This window comes from Pyxicephalus adspersus, chromosome 11 (assembly GCF_032062135.1).
Source record: "Pyxicephalus adspersus chromosome 11, UCB_Pads_2.0, whole genome shotgun sequence".
NCBI classification, from domain to species: domain Eukaryota; kingdom Metazoa; phylum Chordata; class Amphibia; order Anura; family Pyxicephalidae; genus Pyxicephalus; species Pyxicephalus adspersus.
The window spans coordinates 35,601,940-35,621,601 of NC_092868.1; the positions used below are offsets into that span (position 1 = coordinate 35,601,940).

The window sequence follows — 19,662 nt, forward strand, 5'->3', positions numbered from 1 at the left end:
TATTTGTTTACAGTGTCCAATGAACTTGTATGTGGATGTCGCTTTTCTTTTTCTTTTTTTTTCTTTTTTTTTTCTTGAAAGAAAATACACAGGAGGACTTGCACTGCCTGCAGCTGAGATATTCTAAACAAGAGCTGATCTCTTCTTAATATGGAGGGAGGAACCTGTATAGTGTAATGTATATTATGGATACCGTCGCAGATGGTAATGCTGGTTACATTCTGCAGACAGTCTTAGATTACATTGTCATCCTGGGAAATGTCAAATAATAAAAGGCCAACTAGCTCTGAACTAAAGCAGAACAGCACTGCTGCTAACATTGAGCATTTAACGGCTTTAGAAAAATTGTTTTTTTTTTTTCTTTGCTTTTGTGTACAAAACATGCGTTTTATTACAGAGTTTTGTATGGAAAATATTTCAAACATGAAAAGATTAAAATAATTAAATTTCTTTACATGAAAGTGAAGATTACAGAGTCATTCTCTCGGACTCCTATTCTCGGTATGTTTCAAGGTAAATCAGTTTGATCTTGTAGATCAGCAATATTCACCAGTAAATAAACATTACATAGGCCTATTGAAACAATCTATTGAAATCATATCCAGGTAGGTATATCTGTATGGTTTTTCTTTTTTTTTTCTCCCCTTGAAATCGGCACACTGGAGCGATCCTAAAGCGGAAGTAAATCCAAAACTAACCCAAAACAAAAAAAATCACACTTGCCTTCAATCCTGCAGATCAGTATATCCATCGGGTCCTGCCTTGTCCTGGTATCTCTTCTGGGTTCTACTTCCTGCTTCACCCAATCTCGCACTGCTGCAGGTGCAAGATCCTGTGACGTAGATTGCGAAGAAACTTGCTGATCTCACTGCGCATGTGTGAGATCGGAAATTTTTTTCCCCATTGATGAAAGGGCTCCTGCACATGCCCAAGGTGCTTGGGCATGGGCAGAAAGAGCAGCCAAGAGCCTTCCGGGATGCGTGACGTAGGTATCCCGGGAGACTCTGCGCTCCTATTCATTCTTGATTGCCTAGGCTATCGAGAGTTAGGGGGGTTGTAAAGACACTCAAACAAAATTTTTACTTAACAAAAAAATGGTTGTGTAACCTTTTATGTAAAGTGAAAATGAGTAATTTAGTTACACTTTAAGCTGTATATGGACATTAAAACAGTATTTCAGCCTAAAATAATTCAACTTTTGTTGCAATATTCACTTTCAATCTGAGCTTCTCCTCTGCAGTACTATTTTTTCATCACGTGGTGCTCTCACTCTGATGGTCAGTATCATCTCACCGATACACATATATATACCTCTCATTCTCTAGTCTTGCTGTATAAGGACGGTAAGAGGCTGATACCAGTTTGATCTCAGGTACGTACATTGCAGAAAATGTCATATAATGATGTAATTATTATTACAGAGCTGCATTATTTTGTTTTTATTGTACCTCCTGGAAGTTTAGCCTTAAATTTTTAGTCATTGCCAGACGTTTAATAATCTCACGTTCCATTAAGCAGTAGATAACATTCAAAATAATAAAATCTTCCACTCCTACACATTATACACATACAATGTTGTTTTTATAGTCTAAAAATTTTACCAGCCAGATGTATTTTTATGCCAAAAGTACACATTTACTATGAATGGGGTCCAATTATTGTTATTATTTGTGTTTCTGGAATCCCCAGTTGTGTAAATCTCAGGCTGGGTTCACACTTGTATGTATTTGACACAATTTCCCTGATTTATTAAAGCTATCCTAGGCTGAAGAAGATAGACTATCATGGGTTAACATTGGGTGATCCACCAAACCTAAAATGGATTTACTAAAATCATTTGCTATTAGATGGCAAAGGTTTACAATCCTGGACCAGGATACGCTAGATCACCAGGGTTTTCTCATGGTAGTCTATCTTTACAACTTTAATATATCAGGCCCATTGTAAAAACCTTCCTATTTCAAGTCAAATGCAATGTGCATCAAGGGCTAATCAATACTGACAGGAGGACATGTCATGTCATGACTTTTTTGTCACATGCTTCATATATGTGAACAAACACTATTACAAACAATGGCAAACCTCTGAATGCTGTTAACCTGCATTGAATTGTATCGGTGTGAATGGTCGCTCAAAGTGCTGTACTAAGCTGTTATAAGCGCACCGTCTGTCAGATCAACATCCAGATCAGCAGATATTTCCTGTACGTACAGACCAATGATGGCCATCCAGTGATTTGTGATCCATCCTGGTAAGAGTAATCACACACAAATAATTCATCATTGATTTAAACACCCCCAGTATTGTTCTGATCCAGTGATTTAAAATTGAAACAACTTATTAAAATGATTACTTAACTGATTTGTATTACAATCAGTTCTCTGGCACAAGTAAGGATTTTTTTTAGATTGATCAGTAGTAATTGCCTGAATTTCACAATGATAGTAAAGGCAGAGTCAAACGAAAGGGTGGTGGTGTCTGTCTGTATGTGAGAGGTGATCTGAAAGTGAATGTGAAAGAGGAAATTGCGGACGGCACAAGCGATGAGGTTGAAGCATTATGGGTGGAGTTGAATAACATACAAATAATTATTGGAGTCTTCTAAAGGCCCCCCAGTGCTAAGGAAGAAGTAGAGAATCAACTACTAGCACAGATAGAAAAAGCAGCAAAAAGTGGAAGTGTTTTAATTATGGGAGATTTCAACTACCCTGACATTGACTGGAGTAATGGCACTACTGGAACAGCAAAAGGGAGGACATTTGTGAATTTAATAAAATAGCACTACAGGAACAGCAAAAGGGAGGAAATTTGTGAATTTATTACAAGATAATTTTATGGTACAGTTTATAAAAGCCCCAACTAGAAATTACTCTGCTTGACCTAGTTCTTTCTAACAATGCAGAGCTTATAACAAATGTGCAAATAAAAGAGAATCTGGGTAGCAGTGACCATAATATGATTTTATTTAATGTAGGTTGTAAACAGGAAGCAAAAACAGGAAATTTAAAAACATTTAATTTTAGGAAAGCAAATTTTCCATTAAGAGCGGCTCTCTGTGACTTGGACTGGGAGACAATATTGTCCTCAAAGAACACAGAACAGAAATGGGAATGTTTTAGGTCTGTTTTACAAAAGCACACTGAAAAATAAAATCCAATGCGTAATAAGTTTAAGAGGCTAAAAGTAAAACCTATGTGGCTTACAGCTGATGTTAAAAAAGCCATAAGGAACAAGAAAAGGGCATTCCAAAAATATAAAAATGAAGGATCACCATCATTTGAAAACTATAAAGAATATAACAAAAGATGTAAAAATTAGATAAAATGTGCAAAACATCAAAATGAAAGACAGATTGCAAAGGAAAGTAAGTCAAACCCCCAATTTTTTTTTAAATATATTAATAGCAAAAAGACCAGATCTGAGCATGTAGGCCCCTTAAAGGATGTTGCTGGGTTGGTAACGGGATAAAGAAAAGGCAGATTTACTAAACACTTTTTTTAGCGCTGTGTACACAAGGGAAAATGGCAGAGCTCAAGTCCAAATTCATAATAGCAATGTCACTGCCTTAAATGAGTCACAATGGCTCAGGATTGATATGACTGAGAAACAGATGGGAAAAATTAAGGTTGACAAAGCGCCAGGACCTGATTGATTACATCCACCTGTCCTCAAAGAGATGAGCTCAGTTATTTCAAAGCCAATTTTTTTAAATTTTTAAAGACTCTTTAGTCACTGGCAAGGTACTGATAGATTGGTGTAAGGCCAATGTGGTTCCTATCTTTAAAAAGGGAGCTAAGTCATTACCAGGTAACTACAGACCTGTTAGTTTAATGTCCATAGTTGGAAAGGTCCCAGAGAGTTTGCTAAAGAACCACATAGAGAAGTTTCTGCTAGAAAATAATATTATAAGTGATAGTCAGCATGACTTCATGAAAGGCAGAAGTTAAACAAATAACTCTCTTTTTATGAGGAAGTAAGTAAACAGGTAGTGGAATAGCAGTTGATATAATGTACTCGGACTTTGCTAAACCATTGGACACTGTATCCCACAGGTAATATGCAAGTTAGGGTCAATAGGTTTAGAAAAGTAAATCTGTAAATGGATAGAGAACTGGCTTAAAGACCGCATCCAGAGAGTAGTAATTAATGATTCATACTCTGAATGGTCTATGGTTATTAGTGATGTACCCCAGGGTTCAGTGTTGTGACCTTTACTATTTAATATCCCTATTAAGTTTGGGATTAAAAGTACCATTTCTGTGTTTGCAGATGACACCAAACTATGTAATGGAATTAAGTCCATACAGGGTGTCTATAATCTACAAGCAGACCTGGATGTACTGTTTGATTGGGCAACCAAGTGGCAAATGACATTTAACATGGATAAATGTAAAATTTTGCACTTGGGAGCTAACAACATGCATGTTTCATAGTGTCTAGGGGGAATACATTTGGGAGAGTCAGAAATGGAAAAGGATCTGGGGGTTCTGGTAGATCATAGACATAATACCAGCATGCAATGCCAAGCTGCAATATCTAAAGCTAGTAAAGTACTTTCTTTCTGAACTGAATCTATTCTCCCTTGAAAAGAGACGTATGGGGGGGATATGATCACCCTGTATAAATATATAAACGGTCCATATAGACAACTCTCTTCACAATTAATCACTTTGAGATCATTACAAAGAACAAGAGGGCATTATTTGCGTCTGGAGGAAAAGAAGTTTAAGCTCCGGATAAGGAAGGGATTCTTCACTGTAAGGTCTGTGAAAATGTGGAATCGGCTCCCTCAGGTAGTAGTTTCAGCAACTCCTATAGATTGCTTTATGAAAAAGCTGGATGTTTATCTAGAAGCACAGACTATAACTGGATATTAAGGCTTTAAAGTAAAAATAACAGTGACTGTTGATCCAGGGAACATCTGATTGCCTCATGGAATCAGGAAGGAATTTTTTTCCCTGTTGACGCAAATTGTACCAGGGGTTTTTTTTGCCTTCCTCTGGACCAACTATGTGTTATAGGGTTTTATATCTGGGGTATGTTTATTTCCCTAGTGGTTGAACTTGATGGACTTATGTCTTTTTTCAACCTAACCTACTATGTACACTATGTGGTCACTGCAGTTGAACTGATCACATCAATACACCTATGGCTACCATTACAGTTGGTGATTTCAAAGGCAGAAGCATTAAAACCTTACTCCCCCACTACGAGGCTAAAATGTTCAGTTTTGTGGTGGGGGAGTAAAAAACACTTTTATTTATATCACAGAGAAGGGATGACTATAGGTGTATATATACATCTTATACTACACCCCAAAAAAGCATTAACAGTAAAAATACAAGGAATAAAAGATATATAAGGGAACTTTGCAGGCATCAATATTCTTATACAAAAGAAAACAAAATTATCCTGCAATAAATTGCAATAAAAGCCATCAGTTTATTTTACAATAGCCTCCAAACAGCTTTATGAATTATTAACTCCATTTTACAAATGTGACATCCAATAAATTGCCACACATTTAGCATGATACATTCCTATTACACCTCAAATTCCAACGTGTTTCACTGAATACGACTGCATCTGGAGCATTGCACGTGAGTAAGATCATACATTTAATAGTCACATGAAGTGAAGTACTAAAACTTATCTGTCCCAACAACTGGTCAACAGAGGTAAACAATCCAAGGCCACAGATAGGGATAAAAGAGTCAGGAAGGCAGATAGAAAGCCAATTTAGCTCTGTGGTTATCTTGGAAGGATGTTTAGGAAACAGCCCATCAAGAGATCCATAAAGTGTAGCAGCCTGGCTGCCTATTTTATCTGTCTTAGGGTACCAGGCTGGTACACTATTGATGGATCTCTTGATGAGTCCAGTAGCCCAGCATTGTCACTATGCTGAGGGACTGTGTGAAAGAAAAGGGGAGATGCTTTCTGCGAGAAAGTGAGAAATCTTTTCCCACCTAGACAAAAATGAAAATGTAACTTTTGTAATATGAAAGTGGCCCCACTGCAATGATGGTTTTCAGAACCATAGACTACACAAACACACCAGCAGTTGTGTGCACATACCTGCTAAGTTTGACCAACATTGGAAGCGCAATTGATAGCTATAAAAATATAAATGTCATAAAGCTGGAGAGAAGCAATGAAGTTTGTATAGAACTTTCCCAGCCCTTTCAGGTGCTTCCAGTTTGATAAAACTTGCCAATAAAGGGCATATGTCCCTAAGGACGGCAAACAGACATCTGCCTGTCCTCTGTAGCTTCTATTTTTCATGCATAAAAATACATTAATTATAATAAAGGTTTTTCTTTACTCCAAAACGATATCCAATACACAACTACTGTAGGCGACAGAAGGTAGCAACACCCTCAATATCTAAAACACCTCTTTAGTTAAGACTAAAGATAAGTAAAGCTTGGTACGGATGTCCAATGGACGTCGTATGTCTGTTGCTTTAAACATTTTTAGCAATCATTTCCAGGAACAGATGAAGGAATGAGCACTGTACAGACATGATTTTTATGTTCCATGGAGAAGGAAGGGGGAAGGACGAGCACCACCCCACTGTGCCCCACTCCATCAGGGCATTTTCGGGCAACTATTATTTTACGTGTGTATGTAAGTCCTAAATGTGTCAACCGGTATTGTCACCTGTAAATGAACAAGAGGCTCTTTTGCACAGTGCAGTTGCTGTTGTCCTCTGTAAAATTGAATTTGTTGTGTACCTGACCCTTCACACTGAAATTGAAGTGCTGTTTATCACACTTAGGGTTTCCTAACTGAAAACCATGGCGATATGAGTTCGTCTTCTCTTCTCTTTTCACTGTCCAGTGACAAGGAGACCTTTTAAGTGCACCCAACTGCTGTAGTTAAGTATTAGGTCTCCTGCTCATAGGGCTGTGTCACGTGGCAGAGCTGTGTTATTCTCAGAAATGAATGGACAGAATTGCATATTCTATGTAAGGTAAAACAGCTTCTGACTACTGTATGTGTTTAGTCTGTATATATAACTGTTTGCTTTCAGTTCCCTTCAAATTATAAAAAAACAAAAAACACAATTTTGACAACTGGAGAATGAAGATTTTTTTTATGTTGTTCACCTAATTCTTTCTGTCATTGTCCTAGGTGATGTTTTTCTAAGTTGTGTCTGTCCCCGAAGTTTATAGATAGCTGAACACTGGCTGTAACTGTACAGGAGAAGTAAAAAAACCTGACCTGTTTTATGGATAAGGTAACTTATAAACATAGAAAGTTCCTCACATATCCCCTGTACTGAAAATGAGGAACATTTGAGCAGAACCTAAATCTGGCTGGTACAGAACCTCCATTGTAAAATACATAGAAATCTTACAAAATAAAGTTATGTCGGAGAAATAAAAATGGATAACTCTCCGCATTGCATCATAGAAATCATCCCCAGGCCACAAGTACTGCGAGGGGTTTATTTGAAAACTTTTACCCCCGAATTGAGTCTATAAAAGGATTTGCTGGAGGGAGATTTCCCCCCCTCCCAGTGACTCACAAACGCTGCCCCTTTCCCGCATCTCTTAGGTATCCAGAGAATGTCTTCAGATCCCAAAGTCTGAAGTTCAGTCAGACCTTCCCCTAATATGGAGTTGGGAAGATCAGGGACTGAAGGGGGGAGAATGTGGGCTGATACTCCCCCAATATACAGAGCCAGAAGAAGACTTTTATCTCCCCATCCTTCTCACTTCTCACTCAGTACTTTGCATCCTGGAGACTGAAACAAGCAGCCAGTAACAACCTGTGAGTTTGGGAGGGATGGATATGATGGCTGGGGAGGGGGGCTTGGAATATCTTCATCCTTCTACTAATATATTCATTGTATCTGTAGAGCATGCATGATGGACAATAGCAATGGTTGTTAGAGATTCCTATATGTGTGACCTGATACAAGCTACCCATTTCTTGGGGATTTAGGAAGATGAAGTCACTGATACTTTATACTTCCAAAAATGTGTGTTGCCTGGCCGTCATTTTAATTAGCTTCAAAGTATGAAGATAAGGAATAGTAAATGGGCAGCCTCTGCCTTATCCTGGTCAGTAACACAGAAAGTATTGAAGCTACAGCCAGGCAGAAACCTATACTATCCATTTATATTGTATTCTATTCCGCTCACATATTATATAGAGGAATTCTGTTTTCTACAGGCTGCACATTGTTCTTTGTATTTCTGACATTGCGTTCACAGAACTGCAAGGCAGAAAACTAACTGTTTAAATACAGTGTTTTCCTTGTCAGGAAATTTGCTTTTTTTCGATTGGTAATAATAAGGCAGAATAGGAATATAATGGAGAATTGCAGTAAAAATCCCAGCAATATGCTCTGAATTGACATGTGCTGCTTATAGTGAACACAGAAGTGTGGGTATTTCATTCCCGTGTCATTGTTCAGACATTGTACAGCATTCTAATATTTGTTGTATTTGTAGATAATGAATGCATGTCTTGTATACAGAGCCTGGTGTAGAGTAACAGCTGTGCACACTGACCATACGATCGGCTTTAGATGTACTAAAACTACATAAACACTCACCTGAACAATGCAAAGAATATGTACATGATCAGACACACCTCACACTTAGGAAGACTATGCAGGATTATGCAGTCAGGTTGTAAAGCAGTTTTTTTTTTTTTTTTTTACATAAGGGGCCCTTGAAATATTTTACGGTCTTCCGGGAACCCCTACTATGATTGCTATATCTACAGCTCACAGTACATTAGTGTGGTGGTCACTGGGAAGAATGTCACCCTTACAGATGGCTAAAAAGATCATTGGTGTCAGTAGAAACTGACCGGAGAGGCACAAGATGCTCATTGCTCAAGGAAATCCTAGCAATCTCTGGAAGAACCCTGGTTGAAAACCACTGGTGTAGTGTATGGTTAATTTATTGGAGCTCTCTGTCCAGTTATATAATCCTGGATAATCTAAATATAATCTTTGTAGCTCGGTCCATTCTTTGCTGTTAATGTTGGTTGTATGTTGAGGAAGGGAATAGTGCAGTGCTTAATATAAGTATGCAGCATGTCATAAGAGGAGTTGGCTGTTACCAATGGGAACACAAGGGGCCTTTGGGCAAAGCAGAAGAAGAAGATGGCATGATGGGCAGAGAAGATAGTTAGGCCCCTTCCGGTATGTTTGGGTTGACGTAGAAAAACATTATGAAGCTGGCAGAGTCAAAGTAATTCCAGAGAAGTGCATATTTTTTTTTTTTTCATTTTTTGGGTTTTGGATAGATAGGGGATGGGTTAGATATTCTATTAAGTTTTTGTTGCTGTCTGTATAGGAACAGGAGGAATACAGTCACAATATAAACCAGGCCCCTTGCTTTAGAGGGCACATAAAAGAATATTATTCCCCATTCAGACTCTCTGTTAGCTTAGGACAGCAGATACAGCCGGTGACAGCTCAGACGCCGGGGCTGGCGCTCATAAAGTGACAGCTGGCAGAGGAAATCTTCCACTGCCACTAGTCTACCTCAACCTGACACTGATGCCCTAATGCAGTTCACTTTTCCATGACAAATAGCTACTAAATATAGGATTTGATTTTCTTAAAAATTACACAGTATTTGTCTGATTTCATAGGGAGAAATAGTAAAAAAAATTCAATTAATAATGAACCTGTTAAATGCATCAAACTAATCAGCTGTGTTAGGTGTTGACCCGAAGTTCACAATATAATTCTTCTTTTGTTGTATTGCAATGAAATTGCATTATTAGATGCATTGGAATAAAGTGGAGTTCTGCCGGTCATACGGGGGCCAATGCATAACATTTGTAGTGAGCGGAATTTTTGGTTTTCTAGGCAGCAACTGAGAATCTTAGTTTCCTAGTTAGACCTGAACTGCAGCAATTGCAATGATGTTAGAAGGCTGCCTAGTTGCTATGATTTTGTTTTGTTTTTTAACACTTTTATACATTCCCACTCAAAAGGCAGTGACCTCACTTATGTCAGGGAGAATTACAGTGCTTTGCCAGTTTTTTCCAAAGATTGATTGTTAGCAATGACCAAAGTTGTCAAAGACACAGGGGATCCTAATAATGAACATCACTGTATTTAAAGGGTGGCCTATCAAGGGCCAGAAACTTCCCAGAAGATTACTTTTGTAAGACTGCTATTTGCAAAAACTGGACAGAGGGTCTTCTAGGTGCTATGCAATGATACAATGTTAATGGGCAACAGCTATAACAAAGTGCTTTACTTTTTAAAAACTGGGTGTCAATAGTTATTTCATCATCTGTCATCATCTCTCACCTGGATACTGACCCTTTATCATATAAATAGGAACTCATCCATGATAATAGAATAGCAATACTGGATATTACAAGTCCTTAAAAAAATGTTACAAATATTATATTTAGAATTTATTATATATATTTATATAATAAATATTTTACCACTGTCACAAATAATAGAAATCAAATAGGTAGTTAGAAAAAATATGATATACCACTTTCCTTGCTAGGGTGCAGCTAGAAATAAGGAAAGGATGGAATAGCCAGGAGCAGCAATTGTTTCTTCTGAGCTCCCCAATTACTGGATCAGATATCATGCCAAAAAAAGTGCTGGAAGCACGTTGGCATAAATTTCATGGGAAAGTATGACTTGACAAGTGGGTGGCATGAATAAAGGTGCAATGAAGCATATCTCACTAACACTATGGGCCTGATTTATGAAAGCTCTTCAAGGCTGGAGAGGATATACTTTCCTCAGTGAAGCTGGCAGATCCAGCAAACCTGGAATGGATTTGGTTTAAGACAAAGCATTTGCTAAGAAATATCAAATGGCCTTTAAAAAATCTATTCCAGGTATTCTGGATCACCAAGCTTCACTGTATCCTCTCCAGCCTTTGAGAACTTTAATAAATCAGACCCAATGAAATTTAAATATTAATGTGTAAGCCTTAAAATCTAGACAAAAACTATATAACCATGTGAAGCACACACTGTATATGGGATCTGTTTTACTTACCAAAGGATTTGCATTTAGGTTTAACTAGTCCTGAAATTTCCCTGCTGCTGGTAAGTAAATGAAGCCAGGTCAGCTTCTTACCTCCAGACAGTGAAGGACCAGCAGCATTTTACCCCCTGCTCATCCTGCCCGCTTCTCTCTATGTCAGCACATGTGCATACAGCATACGTAATTGGTTTCCATTTTGCTCCTACTGAGTGAGCTGTTTTGGGGATTAGAAAAGGCTCATACAAAGCCATAATCTGTACTATCTGCTAAGAATACATTTTATCATTTTTTAGTTGGTACATTACTGGATTGTTGTATATTAATCTTCCTGGAGAACAATGTTTAAGTGGCGAAGCTGCAATAGGAGTTGGAAAACAACGCAATAACTGCAGAATGTAAAAGAAAAGAATTCCGAAACTTGGAGTTCCCTTTTGAGAAAAAACACCAAGAAGATATAACAATTTTAGGTTGAGGTGTTGGGATTGGACCTGGACAATTTATGTTATCTTGTGTCTCCAAAGCAGACTTAAGCTACGTACACACGTCAGATTTTTATCGCCCGATAATCGGCATCGGCCAATTATCGGGCGAAAATCTGCCGTGTGTACAGTCAGTGTCGTCCATCGTCCAGACGACCGACCTGCCGGATCCACGGACGATGGACGACAGCCGATCGTAATGAAAGTGAAGGGGAGAGCGCACAGCAGGGTCGCTCTCCCCCTCCCCTCTCCATAGAGCATGAACGGTGCTGTATGTACAGCACCGTTCATGCATCGTGCACTCCCTTGTCGTTGGAAAGGATCGTGAAAGATCCTTTCCAACGACAAAAATTGGCAGTGTGTACGCAGCTTTAGACACACAAAGCCAATGGTCACAATGCAAGACAGTTAAGTGGGCAAAGACAATTGTTAAGGTTGTTTGTGAAAGACAACTGGTAAGCAGATTCCCATGATTGGGATTTTTTAGAATAGAAATGAAGCTTCATTTAGAGAAGGGGTTTGTATTTTGTTTTGACACAAGTGTTAGATGAAATCAATTGTGTATGATATAAGCCAGGTATAGTTTGTGGATTTAGAGACTTTTTATTTCTTCTTAACCTTTCTTTTGAGTGCTCCATATTGAACTACAATTTACAGTGATTTTTACACATGATCCTGATGTATGTTTACAAGGATGACAATATAGGTAGTCCCCGGGTTAAGGACATCTGACATACTGAGGACTCCTAGATATCATTGGGGCTTCCTTGCTCCCTCCTGTGCAAGAATGTGGCTTGGAGAGGGGAGGGGGCAGCTTGCATGACTTGCAGAAGAAATCTTTTGCAAAACACAGCTGAGGTTGTGGGTGATCTTAAAAACTGAGCTGATCTGCAACATCTTGTACCTCTTAAATGACCAAGACAAACTCTGCAGTTGTTTCTTTTTGCATATCAAAGCACGGCTTGCTCCTGAAGTTAATGAATGTCTAGGCTTCATAAAGCCTGAACAAACCTTTAGAACCTATCTTGTATGTTACCCAGGGACTACCTGTATTACGTCGAAAAGACATTTCTGATCACTGGATAGGAATATAAAATAATAAGTATATATAAAATACAAAAAAATAAATAATTTATTCTTTTCTGCCCATTCCATACTGCTAGTTAACAAAATTTACCAATAAAGGAAACTTAGATTATATAAACTGTCATTGCAGCTTATACCTGTTTATAAAATATATATTCACTCTGTATGTAATTTCATGCAAATTAACCAAAAGTAGATAATGTTTACCTTGTAATATTGTCTCTCGCCAAAGGTATATGTTACCGTTACAGTTTCTGTGCCTTCTGCAGCAGGAGTGCCACCAAGTATCCAGCTAGTTACCTGTACATAGAAACAGGAAAAAATTGATAGACTATCCGCAGTGATAGAATCATTTGGCCTTTTTAGAGCTTTGAATATAAAGCTGGAATAATGCCACCAGAATCAAGGAATGCTCTGGCACACCAGAAATGACACCACCCAGCAGTCCCAGAAGCCAGAAATTACCTTCCTGTTAATCTGTAGATCAGCAGATCTTCATCAAGGTTCTTCCCAAGATCATATATGGTAGCAAAAAAGAAAAAATAGTTCACTTTATATTTTATTTGTAGCATTATCACTGCTAGTGTTAGTTCCAATGAAAATGAGGGAAGGGTTAAAGAACAAAAAACTAAACCTGCAAGACTCCAGAGAGTTAGAAGACCATCTGGCTACCGAAGGTCCATAATCAGCCTCGTAGGAAAGTTCTAGACCTTCAATACTCCGGAGTGCTGTACATGTTACTATTGGCAGTTATTGGGTCTGATTTAATAAAGCTCTCCAAGACTGGTAAAGATCATCATCATTATCAAGGGAGAACCTGGGGGATCCAGCAGGTTCATCCATGATATTCTTTCTTCTCCAGTTTTGCAGAGCTTTAATAAATTTGGGCCTTGGTGTTATATAATAATTTCACTTTTCCTATGAAAAGAATAAGTGTCTCCATAATTTAGTGAATAAAGTGTACAGTTCTCTGACATGAAACTTGAACTTCTGTTTATCATTGATCAGTCAATACAACTGTGTGGTCTTGTGCCCATCTTACTCTGTGACTGGACAATGAAAGAGTAGCAGCTTACTGATGTCACCACGCTGCTCTCCTGCCCTCCCCTCTCTTACGAAGCTCTTGATGTCAGACACTACTTTGCCATGCAAAGGCCAAAGGTTCTTTTTAACTCAGATCTGCATGTATGGTATTGCTTTTAAAAACTTTAGTCATTCTGTATGTCATCACAGAACCAGAGTCTGTGATACTGCTTTTGTAAAGACATACTGTACTTCTGACTGGCAAAGCATGATAACTAATATTTTCATACATACAGGTCAAACAACCATGGCTAATAAAGGTCCATCCTATGGCATGAGCCGCGATGTCCTGTCCCGCATTGAGAAAAAGTATGATGATGAATTGGAGGCACGTCTAGTGCAATGGATTAAGCTTCAGGGCGGTTCTGATGTAGGAGAACCACCAGAGCAAGGAAGATATGGATTCCAGCAATGGTTAAAGAATGGAGTGGTAAGCACAGTCTGTGTTTTGGTTCATAATTCCTGTTAAGGACCAATGGCTGGGAATTTCTGTCCAGGAAGTATAACTGCTGCCATTGTCCTACCATATCCTGAGGGCTGGGTTTAAAACAATGATAAAACCTGGTTACTGTACATTATCTAAATAAACATTTTAACATGGGGGAACTATTGAAATAACTTCCAGGTCTTTGGGAATCATTGACCAAAATTCACAATATCCACAGCTCACAGTATTTTAGAATGATCAGTGGGAAGAATGCCTCCTACATTGTTTGGCCAGTGAGAAGAATGTCACCCTTACAGATGGCCAACAAGATCATTGGTGTCCCTAGAACTGACCTGAGAGGCACAAAGTGCTCATTGCCCAAGGAACCCTGGGTGAGAAACACTGATCTTAATGATCATATGGACATTGGTCCTGGGTCACTGAAGAGTATTAATCTGAGACTTATTATCAATTCAGATGTCTTTAGGTTAATTGGCAAATTATGTAGAAACAAACAGAAACAAAAAGTTTAAACCTGACTGAAATGTTTTGAACTTAACATTTTTGTCAGAATTTCTATTTCTGTATATAATTCCAGTAGAGATATTTACCCTCCCTACTTGTCCCTGTGATGCCTACACAGAATTAGGGAGTGCAGGTGTCACAGGACAGGAACAGAAACATTGTCAGAAGTTCTAACTCCTCCTTATGGTACTAAAATGCAATCTTGTTTTCTTGGTGTCCCGGTAGCAGAGGTTTCAATTCTTGCACAACAATAAATTGGAGTAAATATCCAATATCTGAACAAATCCCCAACCGTTTCTCTTCCACCTAAAATAAAACTGAGCCTTTACCTAGGAAAATACTTTGGACAATCACAATAAACTCAAAGTTCTCTGGATGCTACATTGTACCTTTGTAACAATTTCTCCATAATCTAAAGATAATTATTTGGCTTTTTCCATAGGTTCTTTCAAAACTGATAAACAGTCTTTACCCCAGGGGCTCCCAGCCTATTAGGATCCCCGACCCTCCTCCCAGCATGGCCTTCAAGCAAATGGAACAGGTAGCGCAGTTTCTAAAGGCAGCCGAGGAGTACGGCGTGGTGAAAACTGACATCTTTCAAACCGTAGACCTGTATGAAGGTAAAGCCTGGCCCATATAAAGTTCTCAGAGAAGAGATTCTAGTTTATAGATTTGGGAGATCTATCGTGTACTATAGCAGTGAAATATAAACATTGTTAATAGAAAATATGTGTATCTTCATGTTTTTAGATCATTTACACAACTTTTGGGAATTATAACAGCCAATTATATCTGTGATTTTTTTCTCATTGCAATGAGGAATTTAGTACTTGGCAATCACATTTTGTTGGAATACCAAGGTGCATGCTAATACAATGTTAATAAAGTGGCATGAGATTACATTTTATCAAATAGTTTATTCTAATTGTTAATGTGAAATCATTTTTCATGGTTCCGTGAGTATGGTTCCGTAAGTGACAAATATTACTAGTAGTAAATACATAAGACAGATGCTGGTGGAAGGAAGAATAAAAAAGTGATATGTATTTCCTGTCAATGCAGAGCCTGGACCACCTAATGCCATTATTGACTAATATTTCCTGGTCATTCCTATTTAATGTACAGTGCTGTGTAATATTTTGGAGCTATATAAATCCTGTTTAATATTAATAATTCTTCAGCAGTATTTCAAATCTAAAAACATATGTAGAACCAGGGTGCCAAGCACAACAAAGGATATCACTGAGGGGTAAAAAGGAAATAAAAATACCACACACAGAGTGCCATATAGATGGGAAATGCAGTCTGATCCTCTTACAGAACACAAGCTGTGATACTGGCTTAGCCACTTAGTATGATGTTTGAATATAGACAAATATCCCCCCCCCCTTCTTTTGGCTTTTTAAATGTATTTTAGAATTTGTGAATTCTATATTGAAAGATTTTGAAGCACAATATGTACACACACACATTTTGGGTATCTGGGGACTCTTTTTTCTTTTTTTTTTCTAAAATCAGGGTAAAGAGAATTATACATATGAAAGAAGGTTCCAAAAGGCCATGACAAACTAGGGAGTCTATAGAGACCCTACATTAAATTATTCTTCCCCTCTTGGCTTTAGTAGTAAGATATATTTCTGTTGCTGCTTCCTCTCTGTCGAGATATTAGGAAATGACTTTGCTCAACGATAAAGAATAATGTACAACATTAGTACAATGGTACCTTTAAAGATTGGGTTTTTCTTCTGTAAGATATTGTGCCATTCCATTAGTAATGTAACTTAGAACATATTGATAATGGGCTTTATTAACCAAAACAATGTGCAATTTGTATTAACTATGGAAACATCTTAACAGGCAAAGATCTGGCCGCCGTGCAGAGGACAATCATCGCTCTCGGGAGTATTGCAGTCACTAAAAATGATGGCCAGTACCAAGGAGACCCCTCCTGGTTCATGAAGTAAGTGCTGGGGTTAATTCTTGGGAAATATAAAAATTGCCCAAGCATTTGGTATTTTTTATTACTTGTCCTACATAAATGACCAATGATGTCTGTTTCCCCCAGGAAAGCCCAGGAACACAAACGGGATTTCACTGATGATAAGCTGAAACAAGGAAAGAATATAATTGGTTTGCAAATGGGTAGCAACCAGGGAGCCTCCCAGTCTGGGATGACAGGCTATGGCCGTCCAAGACAGATTATCAGTTAAAGCCAAAAAGGAGACAAGAATTGTTAACCTCTTCACTGCTCTTTCTAAGCAAACCTACAGCAACCAAAAAGTGAGACCAAACCTGGTTCTCCCAACCATTCCACCATTTCCATGGCAGAAGAAACTCAAAGATAGCCATTGCAATGACAGGTATCGAACAACAAGGGATCCAACGCATGAAACTACTTACACTTTTTGTTTTATCATAAAGGTGATCACTACTGTACAAATCAGCTTTCCAACCAATTCATAGTTTTAGGTATTTCATATGAAATGTTAAACATCACTTCTTATACAAGGTTGGCAGCATAAGACCCTTTGTCTTCATTCATTCATCAGTTCCCATTCTCCCCCTTGTATAAGTAATCTTAGTAAAAGGATTATTCCTTAATATCTTCAGTGCTTCACCAACCATAAAAGCAGCAGTAGTTGTGAATTCATAAACCAATATCATTCATCTGCATTTCATGCCCACCTCCTATAGCCCATCCCGCTTTTAGTTCACACGTAGAATCCAAGCTCATTTCCTTCATAGAAACCGATCTCCATTTAATGTGGTCTTCACAATCCCCGGCTTTTCATTACTTTTCTATTCAGCAACATTTACCATTAAGTTTGACAGCAGTAATGAGGTTAATTGTCATCTACATTTCAATAGCAAATGCTCTATCCAGTTAAATCAGTGTTTAATATGAGGATCTATTTTTTATTCTAAAAATAAAGGAATTTTAAACCATTAACGTTGGAATTTTGTTTGTATTTTGTTGATAAATTATGTTACTTATATTGCTATATATGGGCAAAGAAGTCCAAAAACTATGATGGTGTATGAACTTTGTTCAGGGGTGGTGAAAATATTAACCAATTATAGGTTATAAAGCAGAAATCATCATCAGTTTTCTTTACAATTACAATTGGAAGTGGAGAAGGGTTACTGACTCCATGAGATTTCGATTACGGTCCAAGTGCCTGTTATGGTTACTAACCTAATTTGTCTAAGAACCGTCACTGGGACCCAAAGTATAAAAGCACAAAATTTTTAGTTGTCAATAGAACAGAAATCGAGGAAAAATAGTTCAATGGAGATAATTGTTTTGGTGACAACAAAGAGGGCATGTTCCCTACTTTTTCAAGAGGTTTCCTAATATACCTAAGGAAAGGTAGTAAAAAAAAAAACTATCCTATGGGGCAAGTAGCAAATAAGAAAAAAAGAAATCTCCATTAATATCCCTATGGGATGAGGAGTTCTAGTCACTATCAATGACAACCCTACCTCTGGTGATGATCCAGCTATGGATATTGCCTTAGGGCTACAACACCACACGATGCTTACTTGTTGGTTGCAGCACCCAGATCAGTATTTACATTTAGCATGTTATTTCTGGATAGGTGCCAAAGTCCAGAAAGATGATACTGAACTAAGCCGGTGCTTGAATATAAATAGAAGCCAGTCTTAATGAGAAAATAGCAGTTTATAGCATTACAAGAGATAACTGTGATCTCTTTGTACTGGCGTATCCACAGTACACACCTCATCACAGGGTTCAAACCCAGACTTGTTCTGTTCAGGGAGAAAGGGAAGGAAGCAGACCTGTTTTTTTTTTTTTTTTTTGCTGCTGCTGTCAGCAGTAGGTCAGACTGGTACCTGCACCGTAATAATTAGACATAACTACTGAAAATAGGAAAGTTGAGGCAAGACATACCTAACTTTATGTTTGTGACTTCTAGCTGGTATAAAAATATTAAAGGGTTCATCTTATTCAAAAGTAATTTAAAATTGGTTTGGCCAAGTCTCCGGCTGGCTTCTTTATTTTCCAGTCACATTTTCGGGCTATTTTCCTACCCATCTCAAACTCTTGACATACTTTGCACAATATATAATTAAAGGTTCATTTGTGAGAATGGGACCCCCTTGTAAAAAACCCCTACAAAATATGGAGGGCTGGAAACACATCTTTCTTGGGTTAAGGTGCTGGTACCAAAACCAATTTAATGTAGTTTAAATTATCTTCTATACCATCCTTTCAATGATCAGAAATTCTCTCCTGTACAATCCTTCCTCCACTTAAAAGTTCTCCATATACTCATTCAAAAACATTTTGTAAATAGGAGGTCCCCACTTTACACAATTGTTTCCTCTACGCCAACGTTCAACTCCATACTCTCCTTCCTTGAATTACAAGTTCTTCCCTATACTATCTTTCTAATCGGAGGTTCTCCTCTATACCATCCTTTAAACCAGTCTTCATTAACTTTTTCACCCCTGAGGAACTCTAGAAATTATTATTAGGTCATTGGGGGGGACCTCTCAAACTGCTCCTAAGTGGAAAGAACGCCTCTTATATTTGTGGCTGCTTTACCACTTTATAGACTGATTAAAAACATCATTAGTTAGGAAGTGAACTCTATCCATGGTGCTGGCCCTACAACTATGGAGACATGAAATAGAAGGTTGTACAGATACATTTCAAGGAACCTCTGGAGAAACCTTGGGGTTCCACAGAACCCTGATTGAGAGTGGCTGCTCTATACCATCCTTTCTCTGCTCAGAAGTCCTACTGTGTTAGAGTTTTCATGATGGAGCAGAAAACACAGATGCCCTTGTAGCCCTTTCATTTCAGCTGTCTGCTGTCACCAATGGCCATGTTAGTAGCTTGACTGACAGCTTTGCCTGTTACCACCTGTCCAACATGCAGACCTGCCTATCAGAACAAAATGCCATACAGAAGGATGGTATCTTCTATACAGGTGGTAGAACATAGGGAAATCACAAATATTAGTGATCATATATAAGATACTGTCAACACTTATAATCAAGGACTTGATCACGTTATTTTCATGGAAAAATAGTAGTCTAAA

At 38.1% G+C, this 19,662-nt stretch overlaps 1 protein-coding gene across 1 annotated transcript; it reads left to right on the plus strand.

Annotated features, from left to right (window-relative positions):
* Nucleotides 1-7,625: 7,625 nt before the first annotated feature.
* TAGLN (transgelin) lies at nucleotides 7,626-17,543 on the plus strand. Its single transcript, XM_072425752.1, has 5 exons — nucleotides 7,626-7,776; nucleotides 13,878-14,071; nucleotides 15,036-15,213; nucleotides 16,451-16,553; nucleotides 16,659-17,543. The coding sequence occupies exons 2-5, from the start codon at nucleotides 13,889-13,891 to the stop codon at nucleotides 16,801-16,803; spliced, it is 609 nt and encodes a 202-aa protein (XP_072281853.1). The 5' UTR covers nucleotides 7,626-7,776; nucleotides 13,878-13,888; the 3' UTR covers nucleotides 16,804-17,543.
* Nucleotides 17,544-19,662: the final 2,119 nt, after the last annotated feature.

What these genes read in the sequence shown, in the direction of transcription:
- TAGLN (XM_072425752.1), top strand. Translation starts at nt 13,889, where the DNA reads ATGGCTAATAAAGGTCCATCCTATGGCATGAGCCGCGATGTCCTGTCC. An exon ending in AATGGTTAAAGAATGGAGTG is followed by an intron (nt 14,072 to 15,035) that starts GTAAGCACAGTC and finishes CTTTTTCCATAG; the next exon opens with GTTCTTTCAAAACTGATAAA. An exon ending in AACCGTAGACCTGTATGAAG is followed by an intron (nt 15,214 to 16,450) that starts GTAAAGCCTGGC and finishes ACATCTTAACAG; the next exon opens with GCAAAGATCTGGCCGCCGTG.